The sequence below is a fragment of the Rhinolophus hipposideros genome, assembly GCF_964194185.1.
Source record: "Rhinolophus hipposideros genome assembly, chromosome: 22".
Classification (NCBI taxonomy): domain Eukaryota; kingdom Metazoa; phylum Chordata; class Mammalia; order Chiroptera; family Rhinolophidae; genus Rhinolophus; species Rhinolophus hipposideros.
Genome location: NC_138068.1, coordinates 19,857,122 through 19,879,807, shown reverse-complemented (window position 1 = coordinate 19,879,807; position 22,686 = coordinate 19,857,122). Strand labels below are relative to the sequence as shown.

At 45.5% G+C, this 22,686-nt stretch overlaps 1 protein-coding gene and 1 long non-coding RNA gene across 7 annotated transcripts in view; one reads left to right on the top strand and one right to left on the bottom strand.

Annotated features, from left to right (window-relative positions):
* Positions 1–3,668: 3,668 nt before the first annotated feature.
* CEP250 (centrosomal protein 250) overlaps positions 3,669–22,686 on the top strand; it is a 40,742-nt gene continuing 21,724 nt past the window's right edge. For 2 of the 6 annotated variants that reach the window (XR_013992260.1, XM_081033303.1), the window contains exons 1-14: positions 3,675–3,790; positions 10,788–11,076; positions 11,530–11,586; positions 12,520–12,602; positions 12,833–12,998; positions 13,798–13,904; positions 14,141–14,392; positions 15,822–15,918; positions 17,598–17,705; positions 18,227–18,385; positions 18,899–19,077; positions 19,402–19,584; positions 21,009–21,153; positions 21,991–22,137. Coding sequence is in view for 4 of the 6 variants with exons in the window: in XM_081033303.1 (XP_080889429.1) it covers positions 10,891–11,076; positions 11,530–11,586; positions 12,520–12,602; positions 12,833–12,998; positions 13,798–13,904; positions 14,141–14,392; positions 15,822–15,918; positions 17,598–17,705; positions 18,227–18,385; positions 18,899–19,077; positions 19,402–19,584; positions 21,009–21,153; positions 21,991–22,137 (1,869 nt within the window). In the remaining 2 variants the exon portion in view is untranslated. Of the gene's footprint in view, positions 3,791–10,787; positions 11,077–11,529; positions 11,587–12,519; positions 12,603–12,827; positions 12,999–13,797; positions 13,905–14,140; positions 14,393–15,821; positions 15,919–17,597; positions 17,706–18,124; positions 18,143–18,226; positions 18,386–18,898; positions 19,078–19,401; positions 19,585–21,008; positions 21,154–21,990; positions 22,138–22,686 lie in introns of those variants that run through there. The other 4 variants (XM_081033304.1, XM_081033305.1, XM_081033306.1 and 1 more) reach the window with 4 other exon arrangements.
* The window catches only part of LOC308490704, a 43,388-nt gene continuing 41,292 nt past the window's right edge, over positions 20,591–22,686 (bottom strand). Inside the window, exon 4 of the long non-coding RNA XR_013992261.1 lies at positions 20,591–22,278. This is a non-coding gene — a long non-coding RNA (uncharacterized lncRNA). The remainder of the gene's footprint in view (positions 22,279–22,686) is intronic.

Sequence of the window (22,686 nt, the reverse complement as noted above, 5' to 3'; positions counted from 1 at the left end):
ATACACGCGCACACTGCTTGGAATGCCCTTCCCGCCTTTGTCTGCTGGGAAGATTTATCCTTCATGATCGGGTATAATGTCACCATCTCTATGAAGCCAGCCACTCCCTCTTCATAGAATTTACCAAACTACATGTATGTGAAATACTTGTTTACTCACCTGCCTCCCATGTGAGTTTGTGAACTGAGGCCCTAGGCAGGGTCTATGTGTTATTGTTCTTTGTGTCTCTCCCTGTGTCTAACTCAGGATTCGACACATAGTAGGTACTCAGTCAATATCTGTTTAATGATAAATGAAGGGACTCATATGGACAGCAGCAAGTTGTTCACAATCTACGACAAGAGACTGTATCCTTTTGGTGCCTCTGGCTCTGCTTCAGACTGTTAGCCTACAGTAAGAAAGAGGGGAATGATTGGGGGGTTTTCCCTTAATTTTTCCTCTTTGTCATCCTCAACTCACTTCAGTCACTCAGGGTGCTGACATGGAGAGGAACATGGGGAAAGGGGTGGAAAAGTCTTCTTTGAACTAGTACTGCAGCTAGCTTTGTGCTTTCTGGGTCTGGAAGATGTTTATAGCTTTTCCTGTGCACCGTCAAAGCATCATGGTGTGCTTTTAGAGGTTCTGCTGGGCTCCTTTCCCTTAGTAAAGACATCACTATTACCAATGGTAATTTTTTTTCTTACTTCTGGGGTCCCTTTACCCCAGTAGGAGGCCCTACTGAACAGGACCCAGGGTGGGCCTATGCAGTCTCTCTTTTTCTCACGTAGCCCACATCTGGTTTACAGAAAACATTCCCTGACAAATTTTGGGAGAGCAAGCCAACCCCAACAAAGCAGCAACCTCCTGGGTCTGCCATCAAAGAAGTTGGCATGTTTGTCTCTTGTTGCTAGATTTCCCAGGCAGGAGGTATATATTCAGTCACTATGCTCCCCAATTGCAATGGGGACAAATTTGGCACCTCAAACTCTCATGGAAGTCCTCTCCCCAGATCACTTGGCTGGAGCAGTTAAAAGTAACACCCCCATGACCTTCCCCAAGAAGGGTGGGGACTCACTGCCAGAAATATCTCCACGTACATTCTCTATCCTTCACTCTCCTGACCCTATAGATAAGGGATCTAAGAACATTAAAACAGATTTTAGGCTGTTAGAAAAAATATATATGATTTTTTTTAGCACCTCACTTTGAAATTTTACATATATAACTTTTAAAAAGAAAGAAAATCAGTCAGTCAGGGCAGCTTCTTGGCACGGGACAGAGGAAATATGTATAAATAATGAGCTGGGCTGGGGTACAGGATCCATATTACAGCCCCTGGGAAAGGGTTAGGATATAAAGTATGTTCCCAGAGATGGAATTTAGGACATAGAGGAAGACGCCTAGTTCACCCAGAGGGGACCAGGGTTGGTTTTCTTTCCACTAACCCATTGTCTGTCCGTCCACTCCAGCTTCCTTTGAAGCCTTCTCCCCATTCTGGTTTATTAGACAGGTTTGAACATGGCCAGATTCTATTTGTGTCTGGATTAAGTCTTTTCCCATATGTCTCTTGGGTCCCAAGCAATTCAAGTGATGTATATGTACACCTGTTTCTTTGTCCCAAATGTTCCTGGCACTTTGTAGGACATTTGAAGCTGATGTAGTCTTAGAGCCTTCTTTGGTCCAGACAAAATACCCGGTTGTTCTAGTTTGTTATGTTTTAATACAATTTCTAACTTGACGTTAATACATTGTATTATCCAGTACTAGTACACAGTAGATGTTCATTAAATGCTTGTTGGTGAATGGATAAATCAATAAGGGAGTGAATGAATGAATCCCCGTTTACAAAGATCAAAGATTACTGTTTGGGTTTGATACCTTTCTACTCCATTTACCCTTGTCTTGGTAGTCTGAAAGCTATGTTTGTTCCTCATGGTCTTAAAATGTATTGTGTATTTGCTGATGGATTTTATGTCATTAACCTTTGTAACACTGATGTTGACTTGATTCATTCATTCAATGGATGCTTATTTATTAGCATCATGTGTCGGGCTCTGGGCTAAATGCTAGGAATACGTCAAACATAGTCTCCCATCCTCATGAAGTTTTAATTTTAGAAGTGGGGGAAAGATAATATGTAAATAAAAAAACTAACAAAAACTGGAAAGTACTACAAAAGAAACAGAATACTGTGATAGAAAATGATAGCGCGTTACTTTAGATAGCATGATCAGGGAAGACTTAGCTGAGGAAGTATCATTTAAGATGAGACCTGAAGGAGAGGAAGCTATCAGCTAAGCCAAGGGTGGGGGGGTGAGTGGTCTAAGTAGAGGGCAAAGCCTCTGAGACAGAAGAGTTTGGTGTCTGTAACATTCAGGTTGTTTCATTTCTCTCCATTCCATATACTGTTGTGCTGAACGTTCTTACACAGTACCTGTTGTGTGAGTATTTCCCTGGGATGGATTCCCACACCACTGATTCTTTGCATCTTTTTCTCTATCCAGTGTCTGGCATATTTCATCTTCCCTCTCTAAATTGTTTGCCTTTCAGAATCAGTGCCCTCCCTCCCTTTAAGCCCCATTTACTTTATCTTTTTCTCAAAGTAACTATTAAGAACTTTTTCGTGTTCTTACAGGAGAAAAGATACAATATAGCTCTTATCAAAGTGTTTCCTTCTGCTGTGCATTTCCTGTTTCACTCCTGCTATCTATTCATCCATCCATCCATTTACTCACTTAGCACTTACTGAGCACCTATTTTGTACCAAGCCTTATGATGGGTACTAGAAATGCATCCTCATGTGCTGCTTCTCAAAATGTGTTTCTGCTGCATCAGAATCACCTGGGGTATTTGCTGAAATGCGGATTTCTGGGCTCCACCCGACTCTCTAGGGGTGGAATGCGAGTGTCTGCATTTTAAGACGTTCCCCAGTTTTGTGTGTGGGGTGGTGAGGGGATGTTGTTTTTTTAAATCCCAACTAAAAATTTAGAACGACTGAGTGGAAGGTAAATGGAATTTACAACTCTTAAGAAAGTACATTAATAATTTATCTACAAAACGCTATGAGAATAACGCCTGAGTGGGTCGTAGAAGGACGAATCCTCTAGACTCAAGTAAGGTTTACACATTAAATTAGACCAACTGCTGTTCTCCAGACATTCAGGCAAAGAAAACACCCTGTGCAGAATCGTGGGAGAAAACAGTGCTGTGTGTTCAAACGACACTATGCTGTGAGTGTTGTGTTGCCTGAGGCGCCGTGGAGCTTCGTCTCTGAAGGTAAGAAAACCCCAGAACTGGTCGCCCTGAAGTTTTTATTGCCACCCAGGAGTCATTCCCTAATTCTTCACGCAGCTGTTAATTGCACTCCGTTTGTGGGTGGAGCAGTGCGCAGGCGCACCTAAAACCAGGTGACCGTACACATGCGCAGTGTGTAACCCCAAAGCCAAAAGTGGGATGGTTGAGGGCAAGTTTTTTTCCTGTTACCAAAACTTCCCTTGCTCGAACCCAGAAGCCATGGCTGTCTCCATTCTGTCTAGGGAATCTTACTTCTCTTAATGTAATCCCCCTCTCCTTCTGGGCCACTCCAGTAAATGAGATGCCAGTACTTAACATGGCGGGAGGCCTCCAAGTGGCGCCGTCTGCCTATAGGCACACTACTGGGGGGCGGGGCCCTCCGAAAGGGCGGGAGTTTGGGGGGCGGGGTCTGGGCCCCAGTGGGGAGGTGGGCCCCCGCCCCCCGCCCGGCCTTAGCCGCGGCTTCAGCCGCCCCGGCGCGGAGGAACAGGCTAGGATTCTACGGAACCCGAGCGTGGTGAGGAGGGGCCTCAAGGGCAGGCGGGAGGTGCTCGGGTTAACGGTCCGAGGCCCAGAGACCCGCCCGCTTAGGGCGCCTTAGGGAATCCCGTCCGGGCAGCGGCCTTCGGTTCCCGGGGAGGAACCCGAGGCCCAGAGAGGGATCGGGACCTGCCCTAGGGCTCCGGCCCCCGTCTCCGCGTCCTGCTGCCGCCACCACTCTAGGCTCCAGTCCGCGCAGAAAGGGATCTTCCCGATCCTTGACTCCAACAGCCGACGAGCCCGGGGTTGTCAGGACGAGGCGCTGCGCTCTGCGGCCCATCTCGCTCCGGGCTCCCGGAATTTTGCGGCTCCCTCTGCCCGTAGGGTTTTGCACGAGATCTGTCCGAAAGCCCAGTCCCACCCGCCGCCCCGCTCTGGAACCCATTCTTCGCGACCCAACTCAAATATCACTTTCTCGGAAAGCTTTCCCAGCCTTTCTGCTGATAGAGTTCATCTCGCTGCTTGGTTTTTGCACTCATTGTACCGAGTTACTTTTCCTGCCCTTCTTTTACACCCATGCACTTGTTGGGGGCGTTATGCCTTACGTTTTTCATCTCTATATCCCAGGGGCTAGCTCATGATGATAATAGCTAATATTTACTGAATATTAAAGTGTCAGGTGCTAGTAAATGCATTACATGTAAAGTCCCATTTAATCTCAGCAATTCCACAAGGTGGGTTCATTAAGTTGATGCAAAAGTAATTGCGGTTTTTGCAACTGTTTTTAACCTTTTAAACCGCAATTACTTTTGCACCACCCTACTCCTATATCTTCAAATTTTATGCAGGAAGAAGCTGAGGCACTCAGCTCACTTTGCCTAGAGTCCCACAAATCAGTAAATGGTGCTGGGAAATGAATTCTAGGCTGTCTGCAGAGCGTGTGATAATTTCACTAAATTGCCTTTGGGTTCAGTAGATGTCTGTTGATTTGGTCATTACATTAGCCCTATGACTCATGGAGACACGTAGCCCCAGGATTGTGATGCACACATTTTACTGAGAAGGCTTAGAAAGGAGAATTAATGTTCTCGAATATATAAAGTGAGGTCATGACAAAACCCAGGCTAGAAGCTGCTGCGAGCCCTCTCTGTTCCTTCAGTCACACTCTACCTTTCTTTGCTCCCTTTCCATCAGAGATCCGCAGACCTAGACCTCATTATTTCACCCTTTAGGAAGTGCCCCTCCCAGAACTTTGACTTCATATTTCATAAATTAGGAGGCAAATTAGTGTAACGGAGAGGGCATAGAGTTTGGAAGCAGATTGGGATTTAATCTTTGCTCTGCCACTGACCAGTTATATCCTTTTTATTTTTTGAACCTCAGTTTTCTTTTCTGTAAAATGAGGATAACTTTATTTCAAAGGGTTTTTTAGAAGGTTGCTGTAATTGTTGTGAGAGAGGAAAGTGCTGCACAAACTACATGATCTGCTTTTTACATTATAGATGCTTATAGAACTGTCAGCATTTTGCAAGACCTTTGGTGATATGGATCATGTTACCTAAAGTCTTTATGTGCATTCATTCAGTCAAATATTTAGGTATCTGCTATATACCAGGCACTGTTTTAGGAACTGGGAATACAGCAGTCAATAAAACAATATTGTTGCACTTGGGAAATTTACATTCTGATAGGTATATCACACATAATCAGATGGGAACAGATAAGTCGTGGTAAACAGAAATACCAGAATGTGTGAACGGTGGGGGTATTTTATACTGGATGGTTAGGAAACAACTTACTGAGAAGGTAACATTGGAACAGACAGACCTGAATCTGGTAAGGAATTGAATCATGAAGGTGAGACCCTGAGATGAGTGTGTGACTTCTTATGTTCCAAGGAGGGTGTGAGTAAAGGGGAGAGGAGTAAGAAGTGGAATTGGAGGCTAGGATCAAATAATTAGGACACTGTAGCCCCTTATAATGACTTTGGGTTTTATTCTGAATAGCCATTGGAAGGTTCTGAATGGCATCACCTGTCACTTTTAAAAGGATCACTCTGACTACTCTGTTGAGAAAAAGTTAATTTGGAAGCAAGGGTGAAAATATCTCTACCGTCTAGGAAGCTTTTGCAGTAATCCAGATGTATTAGCTATCTATTGCTGTGCAAGGAATTACCCCAAAACTTAGCAGCTTGAAAGAACAATCATTTATTATCTCATACAGTATGGTTCAGAAATTCAGGAGCAGCTTAGCTGGGTGTTTCTGGCTTAGGGTCTCTCAGGAGATTGCAGTCAAGCTGATGGGTGATCTGCTCCCAAGATGGCTCCTTACCACTGGGCCTCTTCACAGGGCTGCCTGAGTGTCCACATGACACAGACAGAATAAAATGGGGTTGGGGGCCAGGGGGAGCGGTAGTGCCCTTTATGACCTTGTCTTGGAAGCCATTTCTACTTTATTTAGCTTCATTCATTTTATTCCCGCTCACTTTTAAGAGGAATTAGGCTTCACCTCTTAAAGGGAGGAGCATCAAAGAATTTGTGGGCATACCTTAAAGCTACCACACCAGGCAAGAGAGTGGCTTGGCTTAGAATGGTGGTGGTGAGGGATCAAAAAGTGATAGCATCTGGTAGAGCCAACAGGATTTGCTGATGGATTGGTTATACGGTGTGGGACAATGGAGTAAGTATGACATTAAGGCGTTGGGCTTGAGCACCCAGAAGGATGCAATTGTCATTTACTGAAATGGGGAAGATAAGAGGAGTAGGAGTTCATTTTTAGACAAGTTAAATTTGAGATGCCTGTTAGACATCTATGTGGAGAAGTTAAATAGATGTTTGGATTTAGTATAGGAGTGTGACGTTCCAGAAGGAAGTGTAACCATGGGAGTCCTGGGTGTATAGGTGCTATTTTAAGCCATGAAACTGGATAAGATTAACCTAGGAAATGAAGGTAGATGGAGAAGAGGTCTGAAGCCTGAGCCGTGGGACCTCCAACCTTAGAGGTTGGGGAGATGAGGAGGAACCAGCAAAGGAGACTGAAGGGAGAGGCCAGAGAAGTGGGAGAACAGAGAGAGACCCCACGTATGAGATTTATGTAAGGAGCCGCATGCTAATTTTTCTTGTTTTTTTTCTGGAATAAAACAAATTATCTCTGCAGACAAATATATATAATTTCTTTGCTCAGGGAAATAAAACGTTTGTGCCCTGAAGTGTTTTTCCTTTTTTGCTTTAAGTGACAAATTCTATTTATCAGGTTGGTGCCAAAGTAATTGCTGTTTAAAAGGTTAAAACTAATTGCCAAAACTGCAATTTCTTTGACACCAACCTAATAATAATACCAGTCCACATCTCAGTCCATGCTAAGCATTCACGCGTACACCTCTACTCCAAATGTAGGTGATGTTGCTTCTACTTTAAACTTTATTTAAATACTCATGTTAAAGTATTTTGAATGAAGGGAGACAAAATACATAATTTATATCACTCTCCTGCCACTTTCCATCATAGGAGCAGCGGTTACTGCCCTTCCCAGCCCGGTTCCTAGCGAGAGTAGGAAGTCGGTCTCGTTCATTTCTGTGTCACTGTGGCAGACTGCCTGATAACTGAGCTGGAATTCATGAATGTCGATGGAATAAATTAATGTTGAAAAGAAGTGATTCTTTTTCCTTTTCCTACAGCGATGATAATATCTCTTCAGTGGCTTACAGTTTACAAAGCACAGTGACATCCATTATCTCATTTGAATGCCATCCAGTCTGTTACCATTTGCCAACTACTGACCTTTTCCTTTACTGAGGGACATCGAAACCTCCCTTCTTTTGGAGCTGTGCTAGTTTATTCTCTGGCTGATCTGACAGTATGTTCATAAAAGGGGACTGAACTCCGTCTTGAGGAGGCTCGGAACTAAATCTCAATTTCAGAAAGATTCCCGGTGTAATTTTTCTCTATCCTCTATCTCTTTTTATTCTCGTTATAGTGAATTTCCATTCTATGAGGATTTTTTTTAATCATACAACACTTCAGACCATTTTAAGAATAAGCTTTATTTTTAAGAACAATTTTAGATTTACAGAAAAAGTGCATAATACAGAGAGTTCCCATGTACCCTGTATCCAGTGTCCCCTCTTACATTTATATGGTACATTCGCTGTAATTTCAAATCATGTTTTGAGGTAAATGGGTCATATAAACAAAATGTGAACAAAATGAAGTTACTTCATCTGTGTAGGCCTCAGGCTCCTTATCTGTAAAATGGGAGGATTGAAGTAAATTTTTAAATAACTCTAAAAATTTTAAATTATCTGCTAATGTATAACAATCCTATAATTCTAATATAATTCCATTTCTTTGCTGAAGTATGATTATCACCTTCTCAAATAATGTTTCTATGTTAACAGCAGCCTTATCCTAAAAGAGGATTTAATATGAGAATTCTGGGAACTGCGGCAGGGTTGCTTACAGAGGTATTAGGTTGAACTACATGAAATGATCGCTTTTATAGGTAGAAAAGAGCAAATATTGGTAATTTCATATGGTTCAACCCAATATTTGGGGGGGGGATTCAAATAAGGGCGAGGGAGCCTTTGGGTTCCCTGAGCTTCCCAATGTGTGCAGAGCCTCACCCAACCCTCACAGTATTAGGAAAGAAAAGGCCCCCCAGGTCTCTTGAAAGTACTCTTGGTGATGGTGGTGTTGGCAATGAGAGCTGTCTCCCAGGAGATTTGTGCTGCCAGAGAGAGATTGAGCCAGTGTTTCGCAGAGCCACGGTGAGTTGCTTGACGCAGCCGTAATGGAAAGGAGGGGCAGAAAAGGAAAATGTTTGGAGTGCAGGGGAAAGCTGTATTAACTCCGTTACAGGCTGAGAAGAGGCAGCCTGGAGGATTAATGCCCCTAAGCCTTTGTTGGTGCCACTCAGCTCTTCCTACTTGATGCACTTTCCTTACTATCTTGTACAAGCTCTGCAAGCTCCGTTATTTTCAGTTTCCCGGGAGGTAATGGGAGTTAAGAAACAGTTTTCCTCTGTTGTAAGGAAAACAACAGCACTAGTGCAATGATAAATGACAACTGAAATCTGCTGTCAATGTGAGGGAGAGAATAGGCCGGGGGTGAGGGCAGAGACTGGTGAAATGGAGAGCATATGCTCTATCTAAAAGGGACAGAGACTGTTCAACCCCAGGTGGTTGTTGCTTTGCGGGAATGTGGGTCAGGGGTCGCTAGCTATTCCGATTTTCCAGACATAGGAATTTTTATATGCATTTTCCCAATGGTAAATGTTGGCACTTAACTTGAATTCTTAAAAACTATTGTATGGGCTACACGATGGTTGAAAAGAGCCAGCAGTCCACCTTTGTGACATCTGGCCAAGAGCTTAGATCTGCCAGGAATGAGGCCCACATGCGTTTCTTCATTATGCATTCATTGTTGATAACCGACTAATGACTACAATGAATTAGCTCTTGCCTTTGAGGCACTCACAGATTAGTAGAGAAAATAGATAAATAATAATGATAAAATGTAATATAGTGTGTGTGAGTGTGAGTGTGTGTGTGTGTGTGTGTGTGTGTGTGTGTGTGTGTGTAGCTACCTCTGGGAGGACACGATAGGAAGTGATGTTTGACGCATAAAGAGATTTTGGGGTCCCTGAAACTCCCACTGTATATGCAAATGTTAGATTTGCCTTTGCTGTATATACCATTTTCTTGATGGGTAGTTGGAGATACGGATATTCCTTAGCCCTACTGGTGCGAATCTCAGGGTTAATAAAACGAGAGAATTCTAACCTATCCCCCTACCCTCAGATTATAGGATTGTCATGTGTGTTAGAGGCCTGAGAAATTCAGAGGTCATGTAACTGGGTGCCCTCATTTTTGGATGCGGAGACTGAAAAGGAAATGGCATGCTGGAGGTCGCAGAGCCCATTAGAGGCAGAGCTTGGATGAGCACCCCAAAGTCTTCTTGACCACCATGCCTCCCCCTCTCCTAGGCTGGCTTCCCCTGCCTGCAGGTTGGCCCATTGCCCTGTTTTGGCCCAGCTCCTGGTGGATGAGGAGGGTTTGCCATTGTGCTGAAGTTGGTTCCTTCTTCTCTCCGTTGGATCCCTTGCCGGAAATGCCTGCTGCTCCATTTCTTTGTCAGGATTTGTGTTCAAATTCCTAATCAACCAAATGCCACCTGTATGAACTAAGACAAATTGCTTAATTTTTCTAAGTTTCCTCATCCATATATACAGTCATAATCATACCTACAGAGAAATGTGATAGGAAAGCTTTGGACTGTTTCAAGGTTCTGGTGATGACAAAATGACCTAGTGCTTGTAAAGAACCTACAAAGTGACTGACCCATAGGAGCATTTAGCAAGCATTAAGTATGATGTTGATAATTCATACAGTTCACAGCCCTCCCCCCCCCGTTGGGTTAAATGCCTTTCCTTTGTTTTCCCATACTGTCCTGCGATGTCTCCATTATTATTATTGAACATACTACATTGTACTGCAGGTCCTCAAATAACATAGTTCAACATTGTTTCCTTATAATGATGAGATGCGAAAGGAACTTAACTCTTGTGTATATCAGTTAGCCTGTGGTAAATTAGTTTTGATATACAGCATTTCACTTGAAGTCATAGGACCTATCAATGACGTTAACTGAGGACTTCGTGGGTTGTAATCGTGTCTATCTCTGCTGTTAGACTAAGCACCTTCAGTGATTCATTTGACAAGTGTTTATTAGGCACCAGGCCAGGCAATGGTAAACCAGGAGCTCTTGTTCTAGTGCAGAGTTCCAAAAGACGTGCCAGGAAACACTAGTCCTGTGAACTTGTTTCATGATCAAAGAAATTCAGGAAATGATGCTCTTCATAGCCCCCCTTAGAGATTGGGGTCCATCTTGGTATTTTAAAGGCTCTAGCGGTCCTGTAGTAAAGGAACCTATTTTACTTTGTCCAACCCAGCATTGTCAGACTTAATGAGTATTTAATGAGTAAATCTGAGTCATGCAGACAGTCCTTTTAACTCCATTGTGTGCTTTGGTCCTCAGCTCAAGAGGAGGTTTAAGTGGCACGACCATGAGTAGAGACCCTGCTGGGAGTGAACAGCCTCTGGCTGCATAGTGGCTTGTGGGCTTATTGTCTGGTGCCCCCATGGAGACAGGAGGCCTTGGGTTGAACAGCATGAAGCCCCAGTCACTGCAGCTGGTGCTGGAGGAGCAAGTGCTTGCACTACAGCAGCAGATGGCCGAGAACCAGGCAGCCTCCTGGAGAAAGCTGAGGAGCTCCCAGGAGGCCCAGCAGAAGCAAGCAGCCCTTGTGAGGAAGCTGCAGGCCAAGGTGAGGCAGCTGCCCTTTGAGGGAGGGGAAGAGAGGAGAACACCTCCCAGAGTTGGGTGCCAAGGTGGAATAAGGGTTGCCGGAGGCAGAACCATGGGTGGGAATGTCCCAAACAGCCTCTCCTTTGATGCTCACACCTATTCCAGGAGATACACACTTATTATCTCTCTTTAAAAGATGGCGTGACACATGAGGGTTAAATTAGTTGTCTAGGTTTGCTCTCCTGACCCTAAATTTTCTGGTTCCAAAGCCTATGATCTAGTCTCTCTGATACGTAAGGCATAGAGAAAGTATTATTTAGATGCCCATATGGAAACTGCAAAATACTATGGCCTTACCTCACTATCATCACCCAGTCCCCCCTTCATAGCAGGTTTGCCCGAAGTTCTCGAGGGACTTTGGATTGGGCAGTTTGTTCCAGTCATTGCTCACGTCCTGTTCTGTTTGCTTCAGGTGTTGCAGTACCGGAGCTGGTGCCAAGAGCTGGAGAAGCAGCTGGAAGCCACTGGGGTGAGTGAGGCTGTTCTGTGTTCCCCGAGTCCTCTGTGAATATACTTGTTAGGCATCATTTGCTGGCTAAGAGAGGTTGGGTATGATAAAGCAGTGTTGGGGAGAAACCTCTCTTTCTTCAGCTGCTGAGAGTTTTATCACATATATCTTCATTGGACCTAGCTATTCCTGGCCTATCAGACTCCAGCCCTTGGCTCCTTAAGGACAAAGAGCAGCTTCTGGAGACTTAGATTGGAAAGGATGTGGAATCAAAGGGAAGAAATGCATTTTTCCTCCAGAAGGTGTCAGTGTTGATCTGTCTCAGAAAGACGTATGCCTCTGCAGGCCTGAAAAACTTGGTTGTGTCAGAGGGATTTGTTTGTGCTGTGGGCTGGGTAGAACTGTATTTAAAAGACCTGTTTGCCTTTGTTCCAGCTCCCTCTCAGCTCCTTCTCACATTCCCCTCAGAAAGTTCTCTCAAAAGAAGGAAAAAACACAAACTTATTGAGCACTCTTCTATGCAGACCAGGCACCATTAGACATGGCCATATAATTACACTTAATGTGCAAAGCAACTTTCTGAGGGGAGTGATGTTACCTTCGTTTTGTAGCTGAAGATTTTGTGGTGCAGAAAAGTTAAGTAACTTCCCAAGGTCTAAAATTTAGTGTAGTAGAAGTCAAGGCCATCAGTGGGAGATATATCTTACGCTTCTTAGGTTGAAAGTTCTTTTCACTACCAAGTGCCATCTTTCAGGAGAAGTCACAGGTTCATTTTTGGTAAGAGGAATGCAGTGGATTTACTTTCAGGAGGAAGTGACTGAGGAAAGAGACATATTGCTATCAAAGGGGAGAAAGAATAAAAAGAAAGTGGCTGCTATAAAAGGGGACATCCGGGAATTGAGCTGAGTGATATTCCCCTTGGAGGTAAATAAGGCTTGTCTCTGTCTGGCAAAGGGACCGATCCCTCAGAGGTGGGAAAGTGTGGAGGAGCCAAACCTGGAACAGCTGCTAATCCAATTGGAGGAGGAGCAACAGAGGTGATGGACCCCAAATTCTCTGGCCTGGGTGCTCGGCCAGTGGGTGGAGAAGGCTGACGGGAAACCTCTGTCCTGAGAGCTATGTACCATGAATTAGAACCATGGACTTCAGCCTCAGCCCTCCAATGCCTGGCAATGGAAAATTCCAGTGGTTGTCATCTTACTCCAAGAGTTCCAAGGATTGGACCAGACCTTTATTTTGCACTTGCTCCTACCCGTCCCCAGTGCAGGTGTGACAGTCTAGCAGAGGTGAACACCCAGCTTCGGCTGCACATGGAAAAAGCTGATGTGGTAAATAAAGCGCTCCGGGAAGATGTGGAAAAATTGACAGTAGATTGGAGCCGGTCCCGGGATGAGCTAATGAGGAAGGAGAGCCAGTGGCGGATGGAGCAGGAGGTAGGAGGGACATGGGGCTGAACTGTGAGAGGAGAGCTTGCATTCTGGGCACTACCCTGGTCAGTGCTGGAAAGGGTTTACTTCAGGACTTGGACGGGAACTGGATGTTGTCCTCAATGTGTCTGGCCATCCTTACTACTCACGCTGGCAGCTTTGCCCTGCTTGGGCCTTCAGCTTAGTTCTGCCCTTACCTGCCTGCCTAGTCAAGGTTTTGCTGGCTGATGGCATGACACTCAAAGCCACTCTGTTCCTGTATAAGTGACCAGCTTAGTTTTAGATGCATCTGAAAGCCTACCGACTCCCCTTGTTTGGAGACCTGCATATCTAAATGCTAAGGCGGTAGCTATTGAAATTGAATGGGAAACAAAGCCCAGATATGGACCCTGGGGAATGATCAGATTCCCGCTAAAGGAAACGAATGTTTTCTGAGCTTTTGCTCTGTGCCAATAGTACACTAGGTGATTTACGTATGTCATGTCATTTAATCCTCCTTATAAGTCTGATAATAATGGTAATAGCTCCCATTTGTTGAGGACCTACTATTTATCCTTTTCTAATCTAGCTCAGAAGAAGGCCATAGATCCAGGCCATATATCCCAGGCCCTTTGACCTCTTCAATCCCACTGCTAACTTTATTAAACTCTTCAGCATAACCTGTGTGTAGACACCCATTCATAAGCTATCTCCTATAAGCCCCTCCTTGCCTTCCCCCTCAGTAGTCAGGAGGAATCCAAGACTCCCATGTTGGCAAAAGGTAGCCCTCTGCCCTGTGGTATGACCTGGGTTTCTGAACACACAGTTCTTCAAGGGCTACCTAAAAGGGGAGCATGGCCGCCTTCTCAGTCTATGGCGGGAGGTGGTGACCTTCCGACGCCACTTCCTGGAAATGAAGTCAGCCACTGACAGGTGAGTGTGGCAATAAGGAGGGGGGAAGGTCTGTCTCTTCTGATTGTGTATTTGTGACAGTGGGCTGCTGTCGAAGGGGATCAGATGGTGGGGGGTAGGGGGGAGTTGGTGGGGGATGGTGTTTTGGATTCAGATGATATCTCCCAGAACTGCCCCTCGGGCTTCTCTGGGCCTGGTCTCCATGCTCCCCTTCCCTGGTCCCTATTGGAGTCTGCTCTTTCCTTGCTTGTATTCAGAGACCTCACGGAGCTCAAGGCTGAGCATGTGAGGCTTTCAGGGTCCCTGTTGACCTGTTGTCTGCGCTTGACTGTGGGAGCACAATCTCGGGAATCTGATGGACCTGGGAAACCAGATGGGAGTGAGCCAACCCAGCTGCTACTGCTGCTAGCCAAGACCCAGGAGCTGGAGAAGGAAGCCTATGAAAGGAGCCAGGAGTTAATACAGCTGAAGAGTCAAGGGGATCTGGAGAAGGCTGAGCTTCAGGATCGGTGAGATGGACTGGGGTCCTGGGAAGGGGGCAGTGAGGGAAAGTTGACTCCTGTAGTGTGTTAGATAGAGATAGGCAGGGGAGACGTGAAGAGCATTCCTCCCATGAGAGGGGAAGGGGATATGCCACAGAGAGTCAGTTTGAAACCCAATGCCACATTTGGGGCCATGTCACTGCCCTCTGCCCTCAGACTAGCTTGTAGCTCAGTTTCTGTCCTGTTGACTTATAGAGCTAAGTGTGATTCTGTCGTCTGTCAACACCAAACTACTTGCTATTCCCAGACCAGCCAACCTCTTCCATGCTTTCCTGTCTTTGTACATGCCGACCTCAGCCTGGAATGCCACTTCCTCTTCTCTCTCTGCCTTATCCTTTAAGACATAGTTCAAATGTCACCTCTTCTGTGAAGCCTTCTCTGACCTCAATAGCCTATCAAATTACTATGCCCGGATATGGTCTTTTGACCTGCTTGTTACAGCATTGATCTCATTGATTATTTAGGATTTTTTATTAGGCTTTTTTATTTTTTGGATTAAAATAAAATCGATTTTTTTTTTTTTTAAATGATGAGAAGACCAGGGACATAAGCAAAGAAGCCCATTTGAATCTCAGGGCCAAGTTCAGTTTTATACCCCATGGTTAGAGTTGTATTACCACCTATTGGTGGTGTAGGTCGTGAAGACACTGGGAAGCACAAGGACAGAAACCTTGTTTTACTAAGTTTTGTGTCTCTAGAGCTTTTCACTTCATCTGCCATATAATAGACACTCAATAAATGTTGGTTGAATGATACAATAATTAAATGAATGACCATGCAGTGAGTTAAGGCTCTTAGAGATGGTACAGAATAAATTATTAAGACTTTGAGAAAAAAATGTAGACTTCTGGATGATATTCATTCAAGAAATGTGTATGTAGCTTCCCCTATAATGCCAGGTACTGAGCACCAGGACCTAATGTTCAGTGGTGAAGATTTATGGCGGCTTCCCTGAACTTTCAAGTTAATACCAGGGAGGTTGACCATAATCACCCCCAACGTGGCCCTTCTTTTTCCCTTTCATTGTGAGAACCTGGGGATGGAAGGACCTTGGGACTATCCCATATGGCAGATCTGATGTTCTTATTGACTTCAGGGTGCTTGACTTCAAGATCAAGCGGGGCCTGGAAGGGCCTGGGCCAGGGCTTCCCTTCAGCTCTCAGACCCCCAAACACGTGTTCCAGCCTTGAGATGTGGTAAATCCCTGCATGTGTCTGAGTGGCTTTGGCTTCCCCCCAGTTCAAGACTAGCGTCTTACGGTATTCAGGGAGTGCAGGGGCTGATGGCACCCGGGACTCTGGGAAGGCTGCAGTGGGAGTGTCTGTGTTCGGGCTGGGGAATACTGCACGCCCACATCAGTGGACTGCCAAGGTGACTGCCGTGCTCTTTTCTTTAGGGTGACTGAGCTCTCTGCTCTTCTGACGCAGTCTCAGAAGCAAAATGAAGATTATGAAAAGATGGTAACAGCGCTGAGAGAGACAGTGGAGATCCTGGTACATGATCCTTTGTTCTGAAAGAAGTGGGGAGTGGGCCTGTAGATACCTTATTCTTTATGGACAGGTTGTGCAGGGTACCAGTTAAACGTTCCTCGATGAAATCCTTCAAAGCTAAAAAATAAATTTGGGCTGAACCTGAAAATTAATTAACTCATTCATTCATTCATTCATTCATTCATTCATTCATTCATTCAATAAATATAACTCTCTACTATCCCTGCTGTATTCTTGGGGAAACTACAGTGGTATATGCATGCAGTGTGTCCTTATCAGAGAAAGTGGGACACATGTTGAGAGGCACACTGGCAAACTAGGAAGGGGATGTGTGGAGAGATCCAGATCCTAGTCAGAAGGGAAATAACTGAGTATGGCAATGGTTAGCCTGGAGAAGAAAGGGCTTGCAGAAGCCATGATGGCTGCCTTTACATATCTGAAGGATTGACATTGGGGAAAAGAGTTGACTTGTTTAATGTTTTCCAGGTGGCACAAGCAATGAAAATGACTAAAAGTTACAGAGTGGTAGAGATGGCTAACAGCTAGAGCTGTTCAGTAGTTTAACAGTCTATCTTGGGATTCTCTAAGGTTGGACTTGGTTCCACATTTCCTTTCATCTCTGAATTTTCAGATCTGTGAGTTTAGGCAGCTCCTGAACCCCTATCCATATGTCTTCTCATCCAAACTGAGATCAGCTGGGAGCCAGATTTGTTTGTGCCTTTTTGGTTCCTTTTGGTCAGCAATTTGCAAATCCAATGTCCCCAGGGCCCAGATAGGGTAAATGAGTGGAGTGGGTCAGTGGTAAGAATTCCTGTTTGCCAGCGCTGTCCTGTTTAGTTTTCAGTACTGAGTGGACACTTGATGTCAATATTAAGGAGACAACAAGGAGGAGTAGGGACTTCAGGAACTTGAAGAATATATGTCTCATTGGAGGAGGCATCTACTGTTCAACTTCAATAAATTATTGCCATGTCGGAATGGGGGCTGGAGTGACCCACTTGTTAACTTTTTGAGAGAAGCCAGAAGTTCAGGTCTCAATTCATAAAATCTCTCAATTTGTAAATATCGGTACAACAAAACACAACTGCAGGTCTGTGTCTTCAGGCCTTCATTAACACAATATGATAGGAAGGAAGAGAGGAAATCTTGAGTCTTCAAGTTGCTCGCTAGCTTTGGGGCCAGAGGTTTCTCTGGTTGAACCTTAGGTCTCAAGCATCAATTTGCTGTTTAGAGACAGCAGCCATTCCATCCAGTGATAGCTCACATTTACTTATTAGGCATTTGCTTTGTGCCAGGTACTATGTTGAGTAATTTACATGCATTATTTTTTCCTTTTAAGCCTCAAAACAAACCTGTAAAGTAGCTGCTGTTCATTATTCCTATTTTAAAGAGAAGGAAGCTCAAAGAAACAGTTGTCTAAGGTTACCAAGCTAATGAGTGATAGAGCAAGAACTGTAATCTAGGCAGTCTAATTTGGAGCTCTTAATCACTTAATCTGAGCTCTTAATCACTGTATCACATTGTCTTTAGCGTCCTGGGACAACGTTAGCATTCACATGTGGTCAGGGGAAAAGTGGGGTTGACGGAATGGACAGAATGAGACTCTGATTGATTTGAGGCCTAGAAAGATAAATGTTCTTCTAAGAGTTTGGCTCTTAGGCTCTGTTTTGTTCCCTGTTCAGGAGACAACTCATGCAGAATTAATGGAACAGGAGGCATCTCTTACTAGGAATGCCCAAGAGGAGAAGCTATCTTTCCAGCAGGTGATCAAGGACATAACCCAGGTCCTGGTAAGCTTCCTGTTCCTGGTAATCAGGCTGTGCCTCACTCCTCCCCAGGCCTCCAGGTCCTGTCCGTCATGCTGAGATTTCCACTCTATGAGGTGTTGGGGCTTAGGGTCTTGTGGGGGTTGCGCTGAGTGTATTTGAAGACTGGAGCCTAAGGGGTAGTTAAGCATTCTTGTGCTAGCACTGCCTGCTGGAACAGGCCCTCTTTTGTTATTACCAGCTGCAGTTCTCAGGCCGTGCCTGGGTTCTGGTGTGCATTACCTCAAGAGCCTCTTTGTTTTTCATTTCTTCATTTATTGTTACCTCAGACAGTGCTCTAGCCTTGTTGTGAGTCCCAGGTTTGGGTGAGCAAAGGTAAAGAGTGGAAGGAACCACTTGTTTTGTTCTTAGCTGCCCTCCTCTCACCCCCCAGGGAGAGGACCTGAGAAGGAAACCATCAGGTTTGTCCCGGCTGTAGGGTTAGCTCCCGTGTGGACGCTAGGCCTTGGTCACTAGGGTAGTGATCCTGATTTGTTGTGTTCTAGGTCCTGGCGGAAGAAGGGGACCATATGGCCCAAGGCTCTGGTCATGAGAGCACCTTGGAGAGCACCTGGGACTTCTCCTCCCAGTTTAATTCCCAAGACCCAGACACAGCTCTCACTCTGGTGCGTTCAGTGCTGACTCGGCGACACCAGGCTGTGCAGGTGAGAACCCCAGCCACTGGGGTGGGTGTCTAAAGTGATTTGTTCCCCAGGGACCCTCCTAGCCTGGACTGCTCCTTTCACTATGTTGACCAGTCATGAGGCGTTTTGTTAACACCCCACTGTGCCCATTAGAATCTCTCTGTCTGCCCACCTGTCCTGTGGGTAATAGACACATTTTCCGTGCCACTGGCATGCTTCACTTTGCATAGTACTTTGCAAAAATTGGCAGTGGGAGCCCTGGGAGAGTAAGGGTAAGTGTGGCTTTACCATGTCCTGTGCCCCCAACACACACACTGTACATTTGAAGATGATGAACCCTGAGGCTCTAGGAGGCACTGAAGCCCAGTAATGGTGATCTTGGATCCTCTGTCTTCTCAACTGGTCACATCTCAGCTTACCCTTGTTGCAGCAGCCCCCAAACCCCTTGCCCAGCCCTACTTTCAGGCTTCTGACATTCCTCCCTTACCCTGCTCTCTTGCTCACCATCTCACTTCTGTCACTCTCCCTCCACAGGACCTAAAGCAGCAGCTTTCAGGCTGTCAGGAAGCTGTGAGCTTCTTGCAGCAGCAGCATAACCAGTGGGAGGAAGAGGGCGAGGCCTTGAGGCAGCGGTTACAGATGCTCACTGGGGAGCGGGACACTCTGGCGGGGCAGACCGTGGACCTCCAGGGAGAAGTGGACTCCCTCAGCAAGTGAGCGGGGGCGATTCATCCCATGCGTCCTCCCCAGGCTCAGTCCTCTCCGGCCATTTACCCATTTGCATTGTGCTTCTGGTTGGCGGACCCTGCTCTCCCTGAGACCCAGGGCTGCTCACGGCTGCCTTGCTTTGTGCTCCGCTTGTTTCTGCTCATTCCATTTTGGGTTTTTGTGATGATAAAAATTAGTTTCCCACTCAAAAGGGAAGATGAGCTATTTAAACAAAATAGGCAGCTCTCTCCTTTGACCCTGCGATGTCTGCTTCCAGGAAGGACTTTAGGTTCCAAGGTCTCTGCTCATCTCTGGTGTCCTTCTTTCAGGGAGCGAGAGCTCCTGCAGAAGACCAGGGAGGAGCTGCAGCAGCAGCTGGAGGTGCTGGAACAGGAGGCATGGCGACTGCGAAGGACAAACATGGAACTGCAGCTGCAGGGGGACTCGGCTCAGGGCGAGAAGGAGGAGCAGCAGGAGGAGCTGCACCTGGCTGTCCGCGAAAGGGAGCGCCTGTAAGTGTCACCTGTCCCCTCTGCACTGGGGCTTGCCTTTCCCTTCAATTCCACACCTTCCACCACCCACTCCCCCCGCTCAGAACATGGAGTAAATTGAAACCTGGCATACGGTGCATTCAGCTTAGCTTACTGCTCCTTCCTTTGCAGAAAGATGGATACAGAAAGTTTATCCAGGCTTTGATGAGCACCCATAAGGGATGAGGCACTGTGGTGGATGCAGAAATCAATAAGACACAGGTCCTCACCTCAAGCAGTTTGCAGTCTAATGAGGAAGACAGACAGACAAGTAAAGAAGTAACTATGGCATGAGGCTAGATGAAGTATGAGCTAAATAGAGAGAGCTTCACCCTAGGTCCTTTGGAAGCATAGGAGTAACAGGTAATTATTGAAAGCTTCATGGAGGAGATGGTAGCCTTTGGTCTGGGCCTTGACATATTTTGATTGGTAGAGAGTGGGAGAAAGGCTAAGGGAAGAGATTAGCAAAGAAAAGGAAACAGAGGTATGTTCAGAGTAGGCTGGACTGGCTAAAGGGTAGGACTTATCCTGGGATAAGCAATGGGAAATGAGCTGGTCAAGAAAGGTTCCAAAGCAAAAGGACCCAGCTAATCTATAAATTCCCCCTGTATAATAAGGTCACAGAAAAAGCAAGGACTTTACAGCTGGGCGGAAGTTTGGTTTAAATTATGGCTCTGTTACTTGAACAGATTACTTTATTTGTAAAATGGGAGTGATAATATTTATCTTGAAGGGTCGTTGGCAAGATTAGGTCAGTGTTTTGCAAAATGCCAGTATAGAGCCTGGCATATGGTAGGTTCTGAGTAACTGGTGACAGGGACTGTATCTTCTTCACCTTTGGTATAATCCCTCCTCTCCTGTGCCCTAGCTCCTTCCACCTAGTAGGCATGAATAATGGAATCTGGAAGGACTGCTGTAAGGACCATGATCTGCAAAGAATGTTTTCTCCTGTACCAAGGGGAAGAACAGACAATCCACAAAAATAATTATATGCTTTTAAATTTAATTTGTTTGAATCGATAATATTTTCATCAATATTTATGAGTCAGAAGTCAAAACTATTTAAAAAGATATACACAAAGAAGTCTACTCCCCTCTGCTTCATTCATCCCATTTCCCTTCCTCTGTAGGTAATCATTGAAATTAAGTTCTTGTTTGTCTTTCCAGTGTTGCTCGATGAAAACATATGCATAATTCTTATTTCCCCTAATTTCTTGCATAAAAGGTAATACACTACATACACTGTTCTGCACCTTGCTTTTTATCACTTTATATGTTTTAGAGATCTTAACAGTTTTCAGAAACCTTCATTCTTTTGCATAGCAAAGGTAATTATATTCCTGTTACATTTTGGGGTTTGGTCTCTCCCTAAGATTTCCTCTAGCCACCTCTCCTTCCCATCTTAGTCAGGAGACGCTCGCGGGCCTGGAAGCCAAACAGTCAGAATCACTCAGTGAACTGATCACTCTTCGCGAAACCCTGGAGTCAAGTCGCCTGGAAGGGGAGTTGCTGAGGCAAGAGCAAGCAGAAGTGACCGCAGCGCTGGCGAGGGTATGTAGGTCTCCCCATCACATGCTGGGTGGGGTGGGCCGTTTACAAAGTTGTGTTTCTAGGAAAAGGCCATGCAACCTGCCTCATTCTTCACCCTGCAATCCATGACCGTTTATATTTCTTGCCTCAATTACTAGTCTCTGCTGTTGGGTCCTTTCCCTCCCAGCATACTCTCTATATTGGAATTAGAGTGGTTTCCTAAAGTACAAATCTGATTTTGTCAGTGTCTTCCCTAAAACCACTTAGTGGCTTCCCAGCTCCTTGTTGCCGCATTCGAAACTCTGCCATCTTCCCCAAACTGTTTCCAGTCGCGCTTCACTCCAAATCCTTGTCCTAACTCCCATAGGCCTTTACTCCTACAGCACCATATGCAATCTAGTGTCACTGTGTTCCTCCACGACTCTACAGCTTTGCACGTACTCTTGCCTTTGCCCGGACTGCTTCTTTCTTCCCCTTTAACCGCATTCTGTTCCTCATCTTTCAGGAGTACCCAACTTAACCGTCAACTCTTCTACCGAGCGATTTTGATTCTCCCAAACTGACTGCTTTGCGTTCCCAGAGCACTTTGTATTTACATTGTCTATGCTGTCATTACAGTTGTAGTTATTTACACATCCTGATGTCTGTGCCTCTATATTGTGAGCTCCTCTCTTACTCCTCATGAATGAAGATATGAATGAGTGAATGAATGAACGAAGGGAAGCTTGTTCAGAATGTAAGGGAAGGAATGGAGTGTTAACTGTGTGAAGGAGGAAAGCAGCGGGTGTTGGCGTGTGAGCTGTGAGCTATTGCAGGAAAACTGGAAATAGGAAACCCTTTAACTCCCTTTGTTTTCAGGCAGAACAGTCCATTGCAGAGCTGTCGAGTTCTGAGCACAGCCTGAAAGCTGAGGTAGCTGATCTTCGGGCTGCAGCTGCCAAGCTCAGTGCCTTAAATGAGGCTTTGGCCTTAGATAAAGTTGGGCTGAACCAGCAGCTTCTCCAGGTGAGCAAAGATTTCTCTGATCCGCAGGGTGGGGTTGGGCCCTGACTGAGGGTGGGCTGGGGACTGAAGGAGCTGATCTCCATGACAAGGAAGAGTCCTTAAATGGATCAGCCGAAGACAGATCCGCTCCCAAATGTAGTCCTGAAATGAGCAGAAGGAACATTTATGGTGCAGAGGAGAGCAGGCTGTAAGGACTGGGCTTAGCCATTAAAAGTCCCCTCCCACACCTACAGCAGAACCACCTTTGGGCTTTATGGCAAAATCACCAGGGCAAGGAAGGAAGACCTGTCCTCAGGAAGGAAGACCAGGTTTTTAATCCTGTTGCAGCAGATAACAGCAATCACCAGAAAAGGATCTGCTGAAGAGCCTAAGTCGCAAAGAATCTTTTTTATAGGTTGCACATTTAACATGTCTCTGCTACCCGTTCCCTTGATCCCCAGAAATCTTGTGTTTCCTTTTTCTGAATTTTTTGGGAACAGGATTTTGCCTTTTTACCTCTATCCCGAGCACCAGTCCATGTAGTACGTGGAATACAGGCATCAGACCAAA